A 20,404-nucleotide genomic window follows, 5' to 3' on the forward strand; every position below is an offset into this window, starting at 1 on the left:
TTGTTTCCACTGGCGGGTGACAGCAGAACTAGGGGGCATAGCCTCAAAATAAGGGGAAGTAGATTTAGAACTGAGTTTAGGAGGAACTTCTTCACCCAAAGGGTTGTGAATCTATGGAATTCCTTGCCCAGTGAAGCAGTTGAGGCTCCTTCATTACATGTTTTTAAGGTAAAGATAGATAGTTTTTTGAAGAATAAAGGGATTAAGGGTTATGGTGTTCAGGCCGGAAAGTGGAGCTGAGTCCACAAAAGATCAGCCATGATCTAATTGAATGGTGGAGCAGGCTCGAGGGGCCAGATGGCCTACTCCTGCTCCTAGTTCTTATGTTCTTATGCGGACAGTCATAGAACTGTACAGCACAATACAGGACCTTCGGCCCACGATGTTGTGTAGAACTAGTCTGAAACTAAGATCAAATCCACCTACTCCCAATCATTCTAGTGCACTCCATGTGCCTATCCAATAACTGCTTGAAAGTTCCTAAAGTGTCTGACTCCGCTACCATAGGTGGGAGTGCGTTCCACGCCCCAACCGCTCTCTCTGAGTAAAGAATCTACCTCTGGCATCTCTCCTATATCTTCCACCATGAACATAGTTATGCCCCCTTGTAACAGCAACATCCACCCGAGGAAAAAGTTGCTGAACGTCCACTCTAGTGGGCAGCACGGTAGCATTGATGATAGCACAATCGCTTCACAGCTCCAGGGTCCCAGGTTCGATTCCGGCTTGGGTCACTGTCTGTGCGGAGTCTGCACATCCTCCCTGTGTGTGCGTGGGTTTCCTCTGGATGCTCTGGTTTCCTCCCACAGTCCAACGGTGTGCAGGTTATGTGGATTGGCCATGATAAATTGCCCTTGGTGTCCAAAATTGCCCTTAGTGTTGGGTGAGGTTACTGGGTTATGGGGATAGGGTGGAGGTGTTGACCTTGGGTCGGATGCTCTTTCCAAGAGCCGGTGCAGACTCGATGGGCCGAATGACCTCCTGCACTGTAAATTCTATGTTCTATGTTCTATCTATCCCTCTCATCATCTTATGCACCTCAATTAAGTCACCTCTCCATCCTCCTTCGCTCCTGTGAGAAAAGCGCTAGCTCCCTCAACCTTTCCTCATAAGACCTACCCTCCAATCCAGGCAGCATCCTGGTAAATCTCCTTTGCACCCTTTCCGGTGCTTCCACATCCTTCCTATAATGAGGTGACCAGAACTGCACACAATACTCCAAATGTGGTCTAACCAAGGTCTTTTACAGTTGCAGCATAACCTCACGGCTCTTAAACTCAATCCCCCTGTTAATAAATGCTAACACACTATAGGCTTTCTTCATGGCTCTATCCACTTGGGTGGCAACTTTCAGAGATCTATGGACATGAACTTCGAGATCTCTCTGCTCCTCCACATTCTTAAGAACCCTGCCGTTAACCCTGTAATCAGCATTCAAATTTGTTGTATCAAAATGAATCACCTCACACTTATCAGGGTTAAACTCCATCTGTCACTTTTCAGCCCAGCTCTGCATCCTATCAATGTCTCTTTGCAGCCGACAGCAGCCCTCCACCTCATCCACTACTCCACCAATCTTGGTGTCATCAGCAAATTTACTAACCCAATCTTCAACTGCATCATCCAAGTCATTGATAAAAATCACAAATAGCAGAGGGCCCAGCACTAATCCCTGTGGTACACCGCTGGTGACTGGGTTTGAGGATGAAAATTTACCATCTATCACCACCCTCTGTCTTCTATGTGATAGCCAGTTACTGATCCAATCGGCCAAATTTCCCTCTGTGCCATTCCTCCTTACTTTCTGCATGAGTCGACCATGGGGCACCTTATCAAACGCCTTACCAATATCCATGTGTACGACATCAACTGCTCTACCTTCATCTATGTACTTAGTTACCTCCTCAAAGAATCCAATCAAACTTGTGAGGCAAGACAAATCCGTGCTGACTATCCTGGATTAAGCTGTATCTTTCCAAATGATCATAAAATCCTATCCCTCAGGACCCTTTCCAATAATTTACCTATGACCGAAGTGAGACTAACTGGCCTATAATTCCCAGGGTTATACATATTCCCTTTCTTGAACAAGGGGACAACATTCTCCTCTCTCCAGTCTTCTGGCACTATTCCTGTAGACCATTAGGACATAAAGATCAAAGCCAAAGGCTCTGCAATCTCATCCCTCGCCTCCCAAAGAATCCTAGGATATATCCCATCAGGCCCAGGGGACTTGTCTATCTTCAGGCTTCTCAAAATTTCTAACATATCTTCCTTCTGAATATCTACATCCTCCAGCCTACCAGCCTGTATCGCACTGTCCTCTTCAACAACATGGCCCCTCTCCTTTGTGAATGCTGAAGAAAAGTATTCATTTAGGGTCTCTCCTATATCTTCAGACTCCATGCACACGTTCCAACAACTGTCCTTGACTGGCCCTAACTTCACCTTAGTCATTCTTTTATTCCTCACATAAGTGTAAAAAGCCTTGGGGTTTTCCTTGATCCTACCCGCCAAGGACTTCTCATGCTCTCCTAAGCCCTTTCTTGAGATCATTCCTAGCTCTCTCGTATCCCTCCAGTGCCCTAACTGAACCTTGTTTTCTCATCCTTCATTCTTCCTCTTGACAAGACATTCGACCTCTTTTGTAAACCATGGTTCCGTCGCTCGACCATTTCCTCCCTGCCTGACAGGGACATGCATATCAAGGACACGCAGTATTTGCTCCTTGAACAAGCTCTACATCTCAATTGTGCCTATCCCTGACAGTTCCTGTTTCCATCTTAAACTCCCCAATTCTTGCCTAATCGCATCGTAATTACCCTTCCCCCAGTTATAAACCTTACCCTGCCGTATGTTCCTATCCCATTCCATAGCAATAGTGAAAGACACCGAACTGTAGTCACTATCCCCAAAGTGCTCTCCCACAACCAAATCTAACACTTGGCCCGGTTCATTCCCCAGTACAAAATCCAATGTGGCCCCGCCTCTTGACGGTCTATCCACATATTGTGTGAGGAAACCCTCCTGCACACACTGGATAAAAACAGCCCCATCCAAACTATTCGAATTATACCCTGTGACTACCGCATCTATCCAAAATCTGCATTGCAACCTTTTCCTCCACATCTCTGTTGCTGTTTGGGGGCTACAGAAAATTCCTAACAAAGTGACCACTCCTTTCCTATTTGTAACTTCAGCCCACACTACCTCAGTAGGCAGATCCTCCTCAAACTGCCTTTCTGCAGCCATTATATATCCTTGATTAACAATGCTACACCTCCACCTCTTTTACCACCTTCCCTAATCTTACAGAAACATCTAAACCCTGGAACCTCCAACAACCATTCCTGCCCCTGTTCTATCCACGTCTCCATAATGGCCACAACATCGTAGCCCCAGGTACCAATCTATGCTTCAAGCTCACCAACATTATTCCTGATGCTCCTCGCATTGAAGTAGATACACTTCAAACCATCTTCATGCCTGCAGATCCACTCTGGATCAATAATAAAAATAGCCCAAACTAATGGCCCCACAGAGCTAATTTATGTGGGTCACCACCGTGACAATTCTCCAAAAGAATCCAAATCTGTAAGTAATGACTTTATGTGTATGGCCTTTGAGTTAGTCGAACCCTTAACCAACTCTATATATTGCTGTTAACTTGGATCTCAGAGAAAACGCTTGTCAACGCTTTCTTGAGGCCTTAGCTGGGCATTGTCTACTGGACTTGTCTAATTTGTGTAAAAGTTAATCAGATTTGTGAGTGATAACTTTTCAGGCCCTTTTTATTGATCCAATCATGTATTCCCTCAAGGATTTTTCCTATTACTAATGTCAAACTAAAGCCTACAATTATTTTGAATCATCTTGTCTCCTTTTATCAATCTATAATGCAGTCTAAAGGAGCCAATACACAGTGCACTGAGTTATTTTAAAAAAGGGGACTCAAAAGCATGTCCCCTGTAGACCGTCAAATTTCAACTGTCCGGCTGCTTCATGTGCTTTCAGGTTCTTAATTCTGTCGTCAACAATTTTCATTCATTTTCTGACCACGTTTATGTCAGTTATTTATGTTAAGTGAGAAATTGAGTTATGAGTTTTTAAGAGCTGATTTCTTTCATCCTGCAGTGCGTTCAGAAGAGGCTCTTTTTCTCTTGGCAACCTGTTACTATCGCTCAGGGAAAGCATACAAAGCCTACAGGCTTTTGAAAACTCATAGCTGTACTACCCCTCAGTGCAAATATCTTCTTGCCAAATGTTGCACGGATCTTAGCAAGTAAGTAAATAGAAATAAAGTTTGAAGGTAATCTCCTTTTGAAATTCGGAAACAATGAATTGTGTCTGGGCCTGCAATCAGGTGCTGCTTAAACGAGCTCTGTCGTATGGTTCTGCTCCCGGAATGGCGAAGGTCATCTCTCCATGTATGATCAAATGCTCCTTTGGGATTTGGGTGTGTGAATGGCTTTGGTTCGTTTAAATAGATCTAGTTATGCATTGCAAAGTGACTGTTAGGCAAGTGACTGTTTGTCTTTATCACCTTGTGGAATTGGAGTTATTTCCTGTTGTCTAACACTTAAAATGGCCAAGATTATGCTTGCCTCCTGCCTTTATGAAGTGTAGCGCGTGTAGCGCATGCGTTTGCATTATCAGATGGATAGTGTGAGCATATGGGGGCTCGGAGAATCGCCCCCAAGATCTTTCTCATCTCTGAACATGAATGAACAGCCAAGGTGTTGAAGTCCCATTGTGATGTTTGAAACTTTGTTTTGATCATTCAAACTTTCTAAGCTGGCTGAATGTGGTCGTGGTAACGTACACAATACATATATAGTAGACAAAAAGAATAATCAACAGAGAACATTGACAAATGGTACATCGACAAACAGTGATTGGTTACAATGCGGAACAAGGGGCCAAGCAAAGCAAATACAGAGCAAGAGCAACATAGGGCGTCGTGTTCTTGCAGGGAGCAGTTCAGTCCGAGGGGGAGTCGTTGAGGAGTCTTGTAGCTGTGGGGAAGAAGCTGTTCCTGTGTTTGGATGTGCGGGTCTTCAGACTTCTGTATCTTCTGTCTGATGGAAGGGGGTCTGGAAGAAGGCAACCCCTGGGTGGAAGGGGTCTCTGATAATGCTGTCTGCCTTCCTGAGGCAGCGGGAGGTGTATTCGGAATCAATGTGGGGGTGGCAAGCTTGTGATGCGCTGGGCTGAGTTCACCACACTCTGCAGTTTCTTGCGATCTTGGACCGACCAGTTGCCATTTCAGGCTGTGATGCAGCCGGATAGGATGCTCTCTATCGCACATCTGCACACGTTTGTGAGAGTCGATGCAGAAATGCCATATTTCTTCAACGTCCGTAGGAAGTAGAGACGTTGTTGGGCTTTCTTTACTGTTGCTGCATGACAAAGCTCCGACAGTTTAATTTTTCTTTTTTGCCTTCCTTCATCACCCCCTAATCTTTCTTCCCTATCATCACCACCTTTTGATTGTCTGTACTTTTCTGCCTTTTGACTTGAGGATAAATTGTAATTAAGATCATAACTTCAAGTAAACCTGGAGGCAACCTGGCCTTTTTGGCCTGTTTGGCTGAGCCTTCTTTAATTCTCTTTTTAAATATATATTTAGTGTAACCAATTCATTTTTTCCAATAAGGGGGCAATTTAGTGTGGCCAATCCACCTACCCTGCTCATTGATTTGATTTATTGTCACATGTACCGAAGCACAGTGAAAAATATTTTTCTGCGGCCGAGGAACGTACACAGTAGACACAAGAATAATCAACAGGGAACATTGACATCTTTGGGTTGTGGGGGCGAAACCCATGCGAACATGGAGAGAATGTGCAAACTGCGCACCGACAGCGACCCAGAGTTGGGATCGAACCTGGGACCTCAGCGCCGTGAGGCAGTGATGCTAAACACTGCGCCACCGTGCTGCCCTGAGCAGCCTTTAATTCATCAATCATTTGAAAAGTTGACCATGCTAATATTTTAATGATGAACAATGATTTACCAAACACTGTCTTGAGTGAAGAAAGTCCAATTGATCTTTGGATCAGCCTGCTATCAGAGAGCCCAATCTGTCTCCTGTTTTCCTTGAATGGTATTTCCTACTTGAACTCCCCAGGCAGGTGGCCTTGTTTTTTATTATTGTGGAAAAAGCTGGAATGAAATTCTGTGAGAAGATGGCAGTGAACATTGTCCTACCACTGGAGATTTAGAGCATGATAGACTGAAATGAAATTGATGTGTTTCAAACAAATGTTTGGATTGATATGTGGTTTGTTATTTTTTGAATCTAAATTGTCCAAAGTGGATGGAAATTTGCACTCTACTTTTGCTGACTTGTCCAGGTTATGGTGGGAGAAGACCTATTACAGAGATGAGAAGAAATTTCTTCAGACAGAAGGTGGTGAATCTGTGGAACGCTTTGCCGCAGAAAGCTGTGGAGGCCAAATCACTGAGTGTCTTTCAGACAGAGATCGATAGGTTCTTGATTAATAAGGAGATCAGGAATTATGGGGAAAAGGCAGGAGAATGGGGATGAGAAAAATATCAGCCATGTTTGAATGGCGGAGCAGACTCTGGGCTGAGTGGCCTAATTCTGCCCCATGTCTTATGGCTTTATGGTCTTATTGCCATTTGGATGGATTTAGCGGCAGCATTGTGGTTAGCACTGTTACTTCACACCACCAGGGATCTGGGTTTGAATCCCGGCTTGGGTCACTGTCTGCGTTTTTCCTGTGTCTCCATGGCTTTCCTCGGGTGCTCCTTTTTCCTCCCACAAGTCCTGAAAAATGCAGGGTCGCATGCAGGGTTGCACAATGGTTAGCACTGCTGCCTACGGGCCTGAGGACCCGGGTTCGAATCCTGGCCCTGCCGTCCGTGTGGAGTTTGCACATTTTCCTTGTGTCTGCGTGGGTTTCACCCCCACAACCCAAAGAAGTACAGAAGGCCATGCTAAATTTCCCCATAATTGGGGCAAAAAAATAATTGGGTATTCTAAATTTATTTGAAAAAAGTACCGTAAAACATGCATGTTATGTGAATTGGACATTCTGAATTGTCCCTCTGAACCTGAAGAGGCACCGGAGTGTGGCAACTAGACGATTTTTCACAGTAACTTCATTGCAGAGTTGATGTAAGCCTACTTGTGACACTAATAAAGATTATTATTAATCTTCTCACTGGTCACTTCTTAAATGATCTCTGAATTGTAGTGCCTGTGATCCGCGAGAAAGATAACTTATTGATCCTGGTCAAGCAATGATGGGGAAAAGAACTCCAGTGTATTGGGCAAGGAGTTATATTTTAAATAAGACAGTTTTTGTTTTAGCCCACCCCGATATCTTCTATCCTGCTGTTCTGAGGATGGCATAGTAGCATACTGGTTAGCACTGTTGCTTCACAGCACCAGGGTCGTTTCCCGGCTTGTTCACTATCTGTGCGGAGTCTGCACGTTCTCCATGTGTCTGTGTGAGTTTCCTCCGGGTGCTCCAGTTTCTTGCCGCAAGTCTTGAAAAACGTGCTGTTGGGTAATTTGGACATTCTCTCTCCGTGTACCTGAACAGGTGCCGGAATGTGGCGACTGGGGGCTTTTCACAGTAACTTTGTTGCAGTGTTAATGTAAGCCTGCTTGTGACAATAATAAAAAAGATGATTATTAAAATAATGCCCACTTCTTGTTTTCCCTAGGCTGGCTGAAGGAGAACAGATTTTAGCTGGTGGAATATTGAACAAGCAGAGAAGTCATGATGACATTGTTACAGAGTTTGGAGACTCGGCTTGTTTTACTTTGTCTTTATTAGGGCATATATACTGGTAAGACAACATCAAACTGAAGGAAAAAGGTGCAGATTTTGATTACTAGGAATAACACAGCAGCAAAGGGTGCTAAAATAAATTGTAAGATCTCAAAAAGGGACTATGAAATAAAACTTGTAAGTGATATCAAAATCTGCACAATGTCCACAAATACATTGCTTTGACCATTGTTTTTCCTCCAATGTGGGCCCTTTAAACTGGTGATAATGGAAATAAGGAAATAGCAGGCACGCTGAAGAATTATTTTGCAATAGTATTAATGCTCGCGAAAGAAGGAAATTATCAAGTCAGGGCACTGACTCGGCAAAATTAATCTGAGCAAGATAACTGAAATTGAGAAATTTAGTGATACGAAAGAGGAAGAAACCCAACGACCAAATGGTTTTCAGCCAACAGTTTTAAAAAGAGCAGAGAAGACAGGGAAATGATTGAGACCTATAAAATTGAGGGGCATAGATACAGTTGGCAGGAAGAAACTTTGCCCGTGGTTGTGGGATCAATGACCAGGGGACATATATTTAAGCTAAGGGGCTTAGAGGGGACGTGAGGAAAAACTTTTCACCCAGAGGGTGGTGGGAGTCTGGAACTTACTGCCTGAAAGGATGGGGGAGGCAGAGACCCTCATTAACATTTAAGAAGTATTTAAATGAGCACTTGGGATACCAACGCACACAAAGCTATGGGCCAAATGCTGGAAAATGGGATTAGAATAGTTAGGTTGTTTTCCAAAGGGAATGATTGAGTTGTATGATTGAGGTGAGAACATGGCAGGTTCCCAAAATCCAACCCTCCAAAGTTCCCTTTGGAAACCGTTAATTGCATGTGTCACTTCACTGTTTTTTAAAAAAAAAAAGGTGAGTGGGAAACCGGTTAGCCTAACATCAACTTTTGGGAAATTTAGATTATTGGAAGGTTGGAATGACCTTGATAGTTTCAGTTGATCAGAGATAGGCAGGATGGATTTATAAAGGTTAGATCATGCTTGATAAATCTGAACTTTTTCAGTCGGTAACAAAGGAATGACTATGTATGTTACATACATACATCCAGAAGGCCCTCATGGTAGATTGTTAACTAAAATTGAGACTAGTAGAATTCAAGGTTGTGGTCCAAACATGGAGATGAATTGTTTTCCAGCAATTAAGTGAGAGTCACTGCCTTTGACATGAAGGCAACATTTGACCAACTGTGGCATCCAGGAATCCAAGCAAAACTGAAGTTATTGGAAATCGGGGAAAAATTTCCACTGGTTGGAGTCATGCGTAGCACAAAGGAAGATGGTTGTGTTTATAGGATACCACTCCGCTAAGCCTCGAGACAGTCCTGCAGAAAAGCTTTGCAAATGTATCAAACTATAATCCTCCAAAGTTCTCTAGATTTTGGAACTATTCCTTGGATTGAAAAATTCAGTGTGTCACTTCACTCAGCTGAACCATCTTCAGCTACTTCATCAATGAGCTTTTTTTCCTCTTATGGGGCTGCTTAAGCACAGTGGGCTAAATAGCTGGCTTGTAATGCAGAACAATGCCAGCAGCGCGGGCTCAATTCCTGTACTGGCCTTCCCGAACATGTGGCGACTACGGGCTTTTCGCAGTAACTTCATTGAAGCCTACTTGTGACAATAAGTGATTATTATTATTGTTAAAAGTGGGGATGTTTGCTGATGACCGCAGTGTTCATGACCATTTGTAATTCCTTGTAGTGAAGCAGTCCATGTCCATTTGCAGCAAGATTTGGGAAACATTCAGGCTTGTTAACTCATAAGTGGCAAGTATCGCTTTGCGAAGTGCCAGGTGGTAACCTTCTCAACCAAGAACCTAACCATCCTCCTGACATCAACCAGCATAACCATTACCAGGATCACCTTCCATCAATATTGTCAGAGTTACCAGTGACCAAAAAGTGGAACACCCGTGTAAATGCAATGGCTGCAAGAGCAGGCCAGAGCTTGGAATTCTGAAGTGAAATTCCCCTCTTGACTCTCCAAAACTTGTCTACCATCTACAAGGCACAAGTCCGGAGTGTGATGGAATGCCCTCCACTTGCCTGGATGAGCGCAGCTCCAACAACACTCTGAAACTTGACAGCACCCAGGACAAGACAGCTCACCTGATTGGCACCCCGTCCACAAACATTCATTCCTGCACTGACGCAGTGTTCCCTGACTGGAAGGGAACATTCCTGCCTGGCGATTGAGGCGCGATGTCCGTTCATCCATAGTCGGCAGGTCTGTATGGTCTCGCCTCGGGATATCCTTTCCTGCAGCGTACGAGGTAGACAACGCTGGCTGAGGCACACGAGTATGTACCGCTTGCATGGTGCATGGTCTCACCAATGTACCACGCCTTGGGACATCCTTTCCTGCAGCCTATGAGGTTGACAACGCTGGCTGAGTCACACGAGTATGTACCGCCAACCTAGTGGGTGGTGGTCTCATGTAATGGTGGTATCCATGTTGATGATCTGGCACGTCTTGCAGAGGTTGCCATGGCAGGGTTGTGTGGTGTCATCGTCGCTGTTCTGCTGAAGGCTGGGTAGATTTTTGCTGTGGCGCGTTGGAACTGTCGATCGATGAGTCGAGCGCCAAAACCCGTTCATGCGAGGGCATCTTTCAGCGTCTGTAGATGTCTGTTATGCTCCTCCTTGTCTGAGCAGATCCTGTGTGTACGGAAGGCTTGGTCATAGGGGATATCTTCTTTAATGTGTTTAGGGTGGAAGCTGCAGCATCGTGAGGTTACCTTTCGGTAAAGCAAAGTGCTGAGGTGACCGTCCTTGATGGAGATGTGTGTCCAAGAATGCAACCGATTCTGGAGAGTAGTCCATAGTGAGTCTGATGGCGAGATGGAACTTAATGATGTCATGGTTGTTTCAGTGATCCTTCGCCATGGGTCCAAAGGGAAAAATGTCATTGATGTATTTGGTGTATAATGTCGGCTGAAGGTCCTGTGCGGTGAGGAAGTCTTGTTCAAACTTGTGTATGAAGAGCGTTTTGAGGTGCAACTTTGGTCTCCATGGCTGTACCGTGTGTCTGGATGAAGAACTTGTTGTCAAAGGTGAAGACGTTATGATCCAGGATCACCTGAATTGTAGAATTGCGTCTGGAGAATGGCAGTTGTCGGTGTTGAGTACTGAGGCTGTTGCAACAATGTCGTCACGGGGGATGCTGGTGTAGAGTGCCGAGGCATCCATTGTGACGAGGAATGTTCCTGTTTCAGCTGGTCCATGGGTGCTGAGTTTCTGTAAGAAGTCAGTCGTATCACAACAGAAGCTGGGCGTTCCTTCTACAAAGGTAGAAACTGAATCATTTCTCCATCTCCCCCTTTCAGCTGAAAAGCCATCATGTTTAACGTGTTTAGGGGCACAAGTAAATTTGTTCAAATATAAACATTAGAATTGAAGTGCTGTAACAAAATAATAAAAATTTAAATAGCAAAAATTAAAAGGCATCACTGAGGAGGGAAAAGAAAATCTTAAAATGCTAATTACTTGATTCACATGAGGTGTGAATGGAATCCAGGCACGTAATCAAGCCGGAACATGAATCAATTAACTAATGTATAAGCCAGGGACTGCATAGATACTGAAAGCCAGATCCATCATCAGAGTGCAAATTCGCAAGTTGGTTAGGAAGCCTTGATGTGAATTGAAATACATGGGTAGCTGAAAATAGTTTGGCGAAGCCCAGTGCAACATCCAAACATTGGTAATAAATAAGTTTCACCTCCATGTTCTTTCACCGGTCTTCTGTTGATTGCTTGAAAATCCAAACATTTGTCAACCAGCTGGTGACATGTTCAATCTCTGATTGTAGTCAGCTACTTGGTTCCTCTGCTTCAGTTGCTCCGGGGTACTCCAGTCAACATCGTTTCCTGTTGGTGCGGGTGTATCAAATCTGCTTGAACCCCTAACCAATATCGGGCATTTTTGTTTCCTTACTGCATTTTTCTTGGGTATGCTGGTCACGAACCTTACCAACACTCACTGTTTCTTAATGGTAATTTGGGCAAGAAAATTGGATTAAAATGTGATTTTTGGATGTCATTTCTGATTATGTTTGAAATTGTAAACACGGCTGAATTCTCCTTGATAAAAGCCCAGGAGTAACGTTTAGATTAGATTTCTGCTTTGAACCACTTGAGTTGCATTCTGTGCTCTGATTTAATTGCCATGTTGTGATCTAATCTTTGTCAATTCCTTTAACAGTAAAACGGATCGAATGACCAAAGGATCAGAGTGTTACCAAAAGAGCCTTAATCTAAATCCCTTTCTTTGGTCCCCTTTTGAATCCTTATGTGAAATAGGTATGCAGTTGAAATGTTTTACAACATTTTAAGAAATTTAAAAATTCTAAGATAGAAACTGAATACTTTCTCCATCTCTCCCTTTCAGGTGAAAAGCCAGATCCTGATCAAACATTTAAATTAACATCTCTTCAGAATTTTAGTAGCTGTCAACCAAGTTTATGTATGCCATTGGTTTTGAATCACAGCGTACAACATAGACAACTGGACACTGTATTAATGGAAACACCACAGGACACTATAGTGAGTCTGGTTTAATCCTCGTTTTCTCCTTACAGCTGCATCTTGTACTTCACTGAGCATTAAATTCCAGATTTCGCTGTTTCAAATGCTTCAAATTTCACAATGTCTTAAATAAGGTGGGAAATACACAGTTTAATTCAGGTTTGATCTTAAGATGCATGGTTATGAAGCAACACAAAGGATAAGTGGGTGAAATATCCTGAACGATTGTGTAGAATTATTGATTTTATTGCTTGTGTAGCTGTTATAGAAAACAATTGTTTGAACTAACCAATGGTTGTTCGTGAAAGCAGCATGGAAATGTGACCCATAAGATTGTAGATTTGAGCTTCAACCGGGAATGAAAAAGGTTAATCCCAAATCAATGTCTGAGCAGCTAGTTTAGGGGAGCTTATTGGCAAAATCATGTAGTACAGTCGAGTGCTGGACCTCGATCATTTATTAAAAGGCTTGGCTGCAGGGTTTTATCAGCCAGAGAGATCATAGGTTCCAGAGTAAAGTTATTTTGTGTGAATTATAACTTAGTGGTACTGCTTTCGGTTTTGAGTCAGAAGGTTGTGGTTTCAAGTTCAGTTCCTGAGACATCAGCATGTAATCTTGGCAGGCAGTCGAGTGCTGGACTGTCAAAAAATTCCATCCTTCGGTTGAGATGTTTAACTGAAATCCCATCTGCTATCTTGGATGCATCCTGTGATTTGAAGAGCAGGAAATTACCCCAGTGTTCTGGTCAAAGTTTCTCCCTCCAGCATCAATGAAAGCAAGTTTCCAGTCAGTAAGTAACATGATCAGCTGTTTTCTTGCTGCTCTTTCCTTGCCTTGCAACAATGCCATCAAAACTACTGTATTTGGCAGTAACGTGACCAACATGAAAAATGCTATGTGAATGCAGCTTTCTCTTGCATGTGTGCTCTTAACATTCATGCTTTTTAGTGCACTTATGTTGCACATCAGCAAGTTGCATTTATGTAGCCCTTTTAATGTTATATTGTCCCAAGATGCTTCAGAGCTAAAGCCATATAATCAATGCAGGGGTATAAAACATGATCAAAGGTCTGTATTTTAAAGAAACTGTTGGAATGAGAAGAGGTGGAGAACCATATAGAGGGAAACTTGAAAGCTAAGCCAATGCGTGGCAGACAGTACCATCCCATGTTTTGCCTAGAAGCAGCTGTATCTGTAGTTCCCACTAATCCGTTTGTTGTAGTCATTGGAAATGGTAGTTGCCAGTGATCTCCCTCCAATCCTGTCCTTTTTTTCTATTTATCCCACTCAACCAGACATTTGTGCAGATCATACAAGACTGTAATGTACACTTTTACCTTGTTTCGATCTGACAATGCAACCTTTATGATCTGTTAGGTGCCCAACTTCCAAGGGGCAATTATGCAGAAAGCTAAGCTGCGTCCTTGCAGAATGGCTATGTAGGGCAGTGGAGAATTATTAAAATAACTGAGGGATGGTAAAATCCACACAGTCAAAAATTGTGAGAAGACTAATAGGATAGTTACACAAACGGTCTTGTTTGGGACAAATACACAAATAGAGTCCTGTATGTAAATGCTTGCAGTATAAGGAATAAAATAAGTTAAAAGCACAAGTTTAACTTAAAGCATATGATGTAGTAATCATTCGAAAGACAAATACAACTTGTATGAATAGACGCTAAATGTTTTCAAACTTCAGAAAGTAGGAGTAAAATGTTGATAAAGAGCACTGTTACTGCTGCACACAAGATTCCAGTAATGGTGATGGGGAAGTGAGAACACATTGAACAGAGTTTAGGAAAAATGAAGGATGCAAGGCTTTGTTGAGAGTTATCTACAGGTTTGAGAGTAGTGATGTTGGGGAGTGGGGTGTTGTGAATAAATAGGAGATGAAGGAAGCGTGTAGGAGGAATATTGTGGTTAGATTGTAGGATTTTGATTTTCACTTGGACTGGGAGAAACAGAATAACGTGAACAATAAAGGTAATTAACATAGAAAATCTAATCGGGGTAGTTTTCTCTAACAGTAGGGGAACAAGACATAGATTTAGTAAAGCAGTGAGTCAGTCACTTGTTGAGACCATGTATCTCTTTGAGCTTCTATTTTCTCCTGATGAGTAGAAGGTAAGTCAACTGCAACAACTATTTGTATTTACCTTTAATGTACTAAAAGTACCAAGACACTTTACAGGAGTATTGTCAAAGTGGGGCAAATGAGATGAGGGAAGCTCGGTCAGAGTTAGGTTTTAAAGATTGTCTTAAAGGGGAGAGAGGTGGGAAGGTTCAGATGGGGAATTTCAGAGCTTCAGCCTTGCACAGCTGACACCAGTGACTTTAAAGAAGGAAAGTTTTAAGGGGACAAAGTTTACAGAGTTATCAGTTGTGGGCTGGAGGAGTTTGAGATTACTAGTGGGTGGTTGGGTGGTAAGATCATGGAGAGATTTGAAAATGAGGATGCAATTTAAAAAAAAGATTCAAGAGTTTTATTAGCCACTCAGTGAGCATGGACACTACATAGAACATAGAACAGTACAGCACAGAACAGGCCCTTCGGCCCTCGATGTTGTGTCGAGCCATGATCACCCTACTCAAACCCATGTATCTACCCTATACCCGTAACCCAACAACCCCCCCCTTAACCTTACTTTTTAGGACACTACGGGCAATTTAGCATGGCCAATCCACTTAACCCGCACATCTTTGGACTGTGGGAGGAAACCGGAGCACCCGGAGGAAACCCACGCACACACGGGGAGGACGTGCAGACTCCGCACAGACAGTGACCCAGCCGGGAATCGAACCTGGGACCCTGGAGCTGTGAAGCATTTATGCTAACCACCATGCTACCGTGCTCCCATGAATGGGAGTTAGTGCATATTTGGGTACGAGCTGTGGGGACAAGTTGAATTTTGGATGAAACTCAGTTTATCAAGGGTTGAATCTGAATGACTGGTCAGGAGAGTGTTCGAATAGTCAAGACTGCGGCAACAAAATCATGTGTGGGTGAGGAATAGAATTCTAGAACAGGTGCAGTACACAAGGTCCCTCTGGTTCCTGCAGCTCTTTGCAAGAATACTTTGTGTCCACTCCCTGTCCTTTTTAACCATAGTCCTACAATTTTATTTTGTCTACAGGTACTTGTTCATTTTCCTTTTTGGAACGCATGATTCAATCTGCCTCAGCCACCCTCTCGGGCAATGCATTCCAGATGTTAACCACTCTCTGTAATTTAAAAAAAGATTTTCCTCCTGTTGCCTTTTGACTGTTATCAGTCACCTTCAATCTGTCTTCTCATGTTCTTGACCATTCTGCTAATGGAACAATTTATTTCTTGCGTTTTGATCCATTATAATTTTGAACACTCCTTTCGAATCATTTTTCTTTTTAAAAATAAATTTACAATACCCAATTATTGTTCATTTTCCAATTAAGGGGCAATTTAGCGTGGCCAATCCACCTAACCTGCACATCTTTAGGTTGGGGTAAATCCCACGCAGACATCGGGAGAATGTGCTAAGCCCACGTGGACAGTGACCCAGGACCGGGATTCGAACCCAGCGCTGTCGTCCAAGTGAAAAATGAAAATCGCTTATTGTCATGAGTAGGCTTCAATGAAGTTACTGTGAAAAGCCCCTAGTCGCCACATTCCGGCGCCTGTTCGGGGAGGCTGTTACGGGAGTCGAACCGTGCTGCTGGCCTGCCTTGGTCTGCTTTCAAAGCCAGCGATTTAGCCCAGTGTGCTAAACAGCCCCTGTGACCCTGGCGCAGTTCTAACCACTGTGCTAACTTCCACCCTTTGAATCATTTTTCAACCTTCTCTAAGGAGAGCAACCCCAATTTCTCCAATCTGCCCACATAACTGAAATTCCTGGAACCTTTCTCTTAAATCTTTCTTGTGCTCTGTCTGAAGTTTTCCTATCCTCAATTGGGTGCATATTGAATTGAGGTTGGACCCGTATTATATAAAGATTCATCTTGACTTCCTTACTTTTGTCCTGTTATGCCTCCAGTTTAAAAAGCCGCGATAACAAACACCTTTTTAACCATTTTCTCAACTGGCTGTGCCATCTTCAATGATTTTTTTTGTGTGTGCATATTCCCCCAGTGCTGTCTGCTCTTGCATTTCCTTCAGAATTGCACCCGTTATTTTATATTGCCTCTGATCTTCCTTGCTGGAAAAATATATGCCCGAGTGTTGCAGCATGCGTTTCATTTGTCGCATGTCTACCCATCCCACCAGCTTGTCTATCTCTATTATTACGACCCCAGACCAGACCCCAACAGTGGCTAGGATACTGGACCAAAACCCCAATATTGTAGTTTATTTGTAAGACTGCACTTAAAGAATGATTCACTCCAGGACTGATTACATGAAGAAATCAGGCAGCACGGTAGCGCAAGTGGATAGCACTGTGGCTTCACAGCGCCAGGGTCCCAGGTTCGATTCCCCGCTAGGTCACTGTCTGTGCGGAATCTGCACGTTCTCCCCGTGTCTGCGTGGGTTTCCTCCCACAGTCCAAAGACGTGCAGGTTATGTGGATTGGCCATGCTAAATTGCCCTTGGTGTCCAAAAAGGGTAGGAGGGGTTTTGGGTTACAGGGATAGGGTGGAAGTGAGGGCTTCAGTGGGTCGGTGCAGACTCTTATCGGTCGAATGGCCTCCTGCGCCCTGCGCTGTATGTTCTATGTTATTTTTAAAACAAAACTTCATTATGAATGCGATATTAAACTTTTAAACTTTGCACCTGAAAAGAACAGTTTACACGTACCCCTTAAACACTACTCAATTTCTCATTAAACAACAAGAAAAGAAACGTATAGCTCTCAATCTACCTTGCAGTGGGAGATTTGCAGACTCCGCGTCAGGCAGATAGAGTCGGAGCTTTACAGAATGGAAACAGGCACTTCCGCCCCACTTGTCAGTGCTGACCAGTTTTTACCACTAATCCAGTCCCAATTGCCCACATTTGCCCCAGATCCCTCTATACCCATCTTGCCCACATAACTATCTAAATGTTTTTTAAAAGACAAAATTCTACCCACCTCTACTACTGCCTCTGGCACTCGTTCCAGACACTTGCCATTCTCTGTGGGGAAAAATGTGCACTCTGGACCCTTTTGTATCTCTTCCCCTCTCACCTTAAGCCTATGCTCGCTAGTTTTAGACTCCCCTACTTTTGGGAAAAGATGTTGACTCTCTACCTTATCTAAGCCCTCATTATTTTATAGACCTCTATAAGATCATCCCTAAGCTCCAGGGAAAGAAAGTCCAAGTCTATCCAGCCTCTCCTTATAACTCAGACCATCACGTCCCAGTAGCATCCTAGTAAATCTTTTCTGCACTCTTTCTCGTATAATATCCTTTCTATAATAGAGTGACCAGAACTGTGCACAGTGTTTTCTCCAAAGACTCCCTCTGTAAAACTTTTCAAAATGTCTCTCTACATTCTTTGGTTCCACCCAGCAATGACCTCATCTCCCCAAGCTGAAAAACAATCTCTGCAGGCTGTAAAGCACAATAAATCCCAATGGACTTTCTCGGTCAAACCACAGTCCATTAGCCCGGACTAGAAAACCCATTACTTGATCAATTTCACCTACTAGCTGCTAAAAGCACCGAGGCCCTGGCAAACAGAATTCTTTATTTAAAAAAAAATGACCCCAGCAGTCAAACCCCAGACATTTAACCTTTAAATTGCCCAATACTTGCAATCCAATATTCCTAAAGTCTTCCAGTCGTTATAGCGCCTCCTTAAAAAAAAATGAACCAGCAATGGAAACGGATGGCTTTATTTTTTTAAAACCCTTATGAAAAATATTTGTATTGGGATTTTTAACGTTTAGTAACAAGATTTATACACACCAAGAGACACTTAAAAGAAGAAACCAAGCAACATCAACTTCATATCCATCTGTACACCAGATTGTCACTTCCCCTGTGACCCAGGTTCCTGTGCTTGCATTCACTTATTTACATTCATATTTCCAATCAGTGCCAGAACCTCTTTTTACTTTCTTTATATTTACACCATGTTTTGATGGAGGGAAGTCCTGTTCCCCCATTAAGTTTTCGAGGGAGGTTCGGATGGTCTGACGACTCTATTTTCCACTTGTGGGAGGGATCTGTGAGTCTCCTCTGGTGAGTGGCCTTCCTCTCTGTCCCTCATCTGTACGCGAGCTCCCTTTTTATCCTGCCGGTAGCAGAGGTTTGTGAACTTCTTCCGTGTATCCTGGAATCTCCTCAGACCCTCTGATCGACAATTCTATCTTCTTTAGTCTCAGGAACTCAGCCATGTCTGAGAGCACTGCGAGGCCCTGAATGGTGCTGCCGATTGGCGATCAGTGAGGCGAAGGCCAGTGCCTTATCCAGAGCTTTGGATGCTCTGGTGTCTTCCTCCTGAATGGGGGTTATTATTGCATTCAGCAGGCTTCTGATGTTCACTGTCTGCCCTTAACAAACCCGGTCTGATCTTCCACGATCACCTCTGCCAGGCAGCTCTCCAGGCATCTCACCAGACATTTCGTTAGGACTTTTGCATCAGTATTAAGAGAGAGAAATGGGTGTGTTATGGTCCACACTTCTTAGATTTGTGTCCACTTCTGAGATCCTTGAGATCGCCGCCTGGGCCAGCATAGGCGGCAAAGCTCCCATCAACAGTGAGTCGTTGAACATCTCCCGTAAGTATGGGGCCAGTGCTGCTGCGAATCTTTTGTAGTTATCTACTGGAACCCAACCTATCCTGGCGCTTTCCCTGAATTCATGGGATTAATGCGTTCCACAATTGCGTCCAGCACTCGTTTCCTGTTCTCCCCTGCCACTGGGATATTCAGTCTATGTTGAGGAACTGCTAGATCCCTGCTTTCATAGTTGGCGCCCCAGCATGCGGCTGGCCTTGTCTCCATGTTTGTAAAAGTGCCGCCCCCCCCCCCCCCCCCGGCGATTCCATGGCTGAGGCCATGGGGTACCACCAATCCACCTCCAGTATGGAGTCGATCAGCTGCTGCTGTCTTTCTTTCCTGACCCTATAGGCTCTTTAAGCTATAACGTAGAAAGTTCTAACAGGATTAGACAGGTAGATTCAGAAAGAATGTTCCCGATGGTGGGGGAGTCCAGAACTAGTGGTCATAGTTTGAGGAAACCTTTTAGGACTGAGGTGAGGAGAAATTTCTTCACCCAGAGAGTGGTGACTCTGTGGATTTCACTACCGCAAAGTAGTTGAGGTCAAACCATTGTGTAATTTCACGAAGGAATTAGATATAACTCTTGGGGCTAAAGGGATTAAAGGATATGGGAAGGGGGGATATCAGGTTATTGATGATCAGCTATGATCATAATGAATGATGGAGCAAGCTCACAGGGCCAAATTGCTTCCTCCTGCTTCTATTTTCTGTGTATGTTTCGATGTATGGTTTCCCCCTGATCATTGCCTTGAATGCTTCTCAGAACGTGGAGGGTGAGACCTCCCCATCCTGATTGCAGGTTACATACCCATCGATAGCTTGGGATATCTTTGTACAGAATTCCTTACCGGTGAGGAGAGCTGTATCCAGCCTCCATGGGGGGGGCGTTGTGCCTGGCCCTACTCCAACCTCACACCCATGTAATGTGGCACGTGGTTGGAGATTGCAATTGCGGTGTATTCCGCCTTTGCTACCCCTGGAAGTACCATGTTCCCTGTGACAAAGAAGTCTAGGTCTTGTGTACGTGAAAGAAAAAGGAAAATTGTTTTTCTCTTGGGTGATTGAACATCCATGGGTGTGTCTCCCCCCAACCCTCAACCCCACCCCAAATCTGCTCCATAAAGGTGTTTGATTCCTGTGCCATACCGGACAAGGTTCCTGTCCTGGTGTTGGATCAGTCTATTGTCAGGCCTGTACGCCGACGAACCGGTGTGTGTCTCGGTCAGGGATCCTGTGGGATAAAACACTTTTAACATTAAACATTTCTTAAGATCACATACAATTTCTACTCTATGCATTTTTAAACAGGCAAACATCAACATGAATACTATTAATTTTCGTCTTCCTGCAGCAGTATAGTCACCGTAA

General features: G+C 43.7%; 1 protein-coding gene across 2 annotated transcripts in view; it reads left to right on the forward strand.

The window, feature by feature from the left end:
• The first annotated feature begins 4,188 nt into the window (after positions 1 to 4,188).
• cdc27 (cell division cycle 27) overlaps positions 4,189 to 20,404 on the forward strand; it is a 172,382-nt gene continuing 156,166 nt past the window's right edge. For both annotated transcript variants that reach the window (XR_005458146.1, XM_038778643.1), the window contains exons 1-4: positions 4,189 to 4,282; positions 7,700 to 7,825; positions 12,032 to 12,129; positions 12,218 to 12,372. Coding sequence is in view for 1 of the 2 variants with exons in the window: in XM_038778643.1 (XP_038634571.1) it covers positions 12,045 to 12,129; positions 12,218 to 12,372 (240 nt within the window). In the remaining variant the exon portion in view is untranslated. The remainder of the gene's footprint in view (positions 4,283 to 7,699; positions 7,826 to 12,031; positions 12,130 to 12,217; positions 12,373 to 20,404) is intronic.

The sequence above is a fragment of the Scyliorhinus canicula genome, chromosome 19, assembly GCF_902713615.1.
Source record: "Scyliorhinus canicula chromosome 19, sScyCan1.1, whole genome shotgun sequence".
Lineage (NCBI taxonomy): Eukaryota > Metazoa > Chordata > Chondrichthyes > Carcharhiniformes > Scyliorhinidae > Scyliorhinus > Scyliorhinus canicula.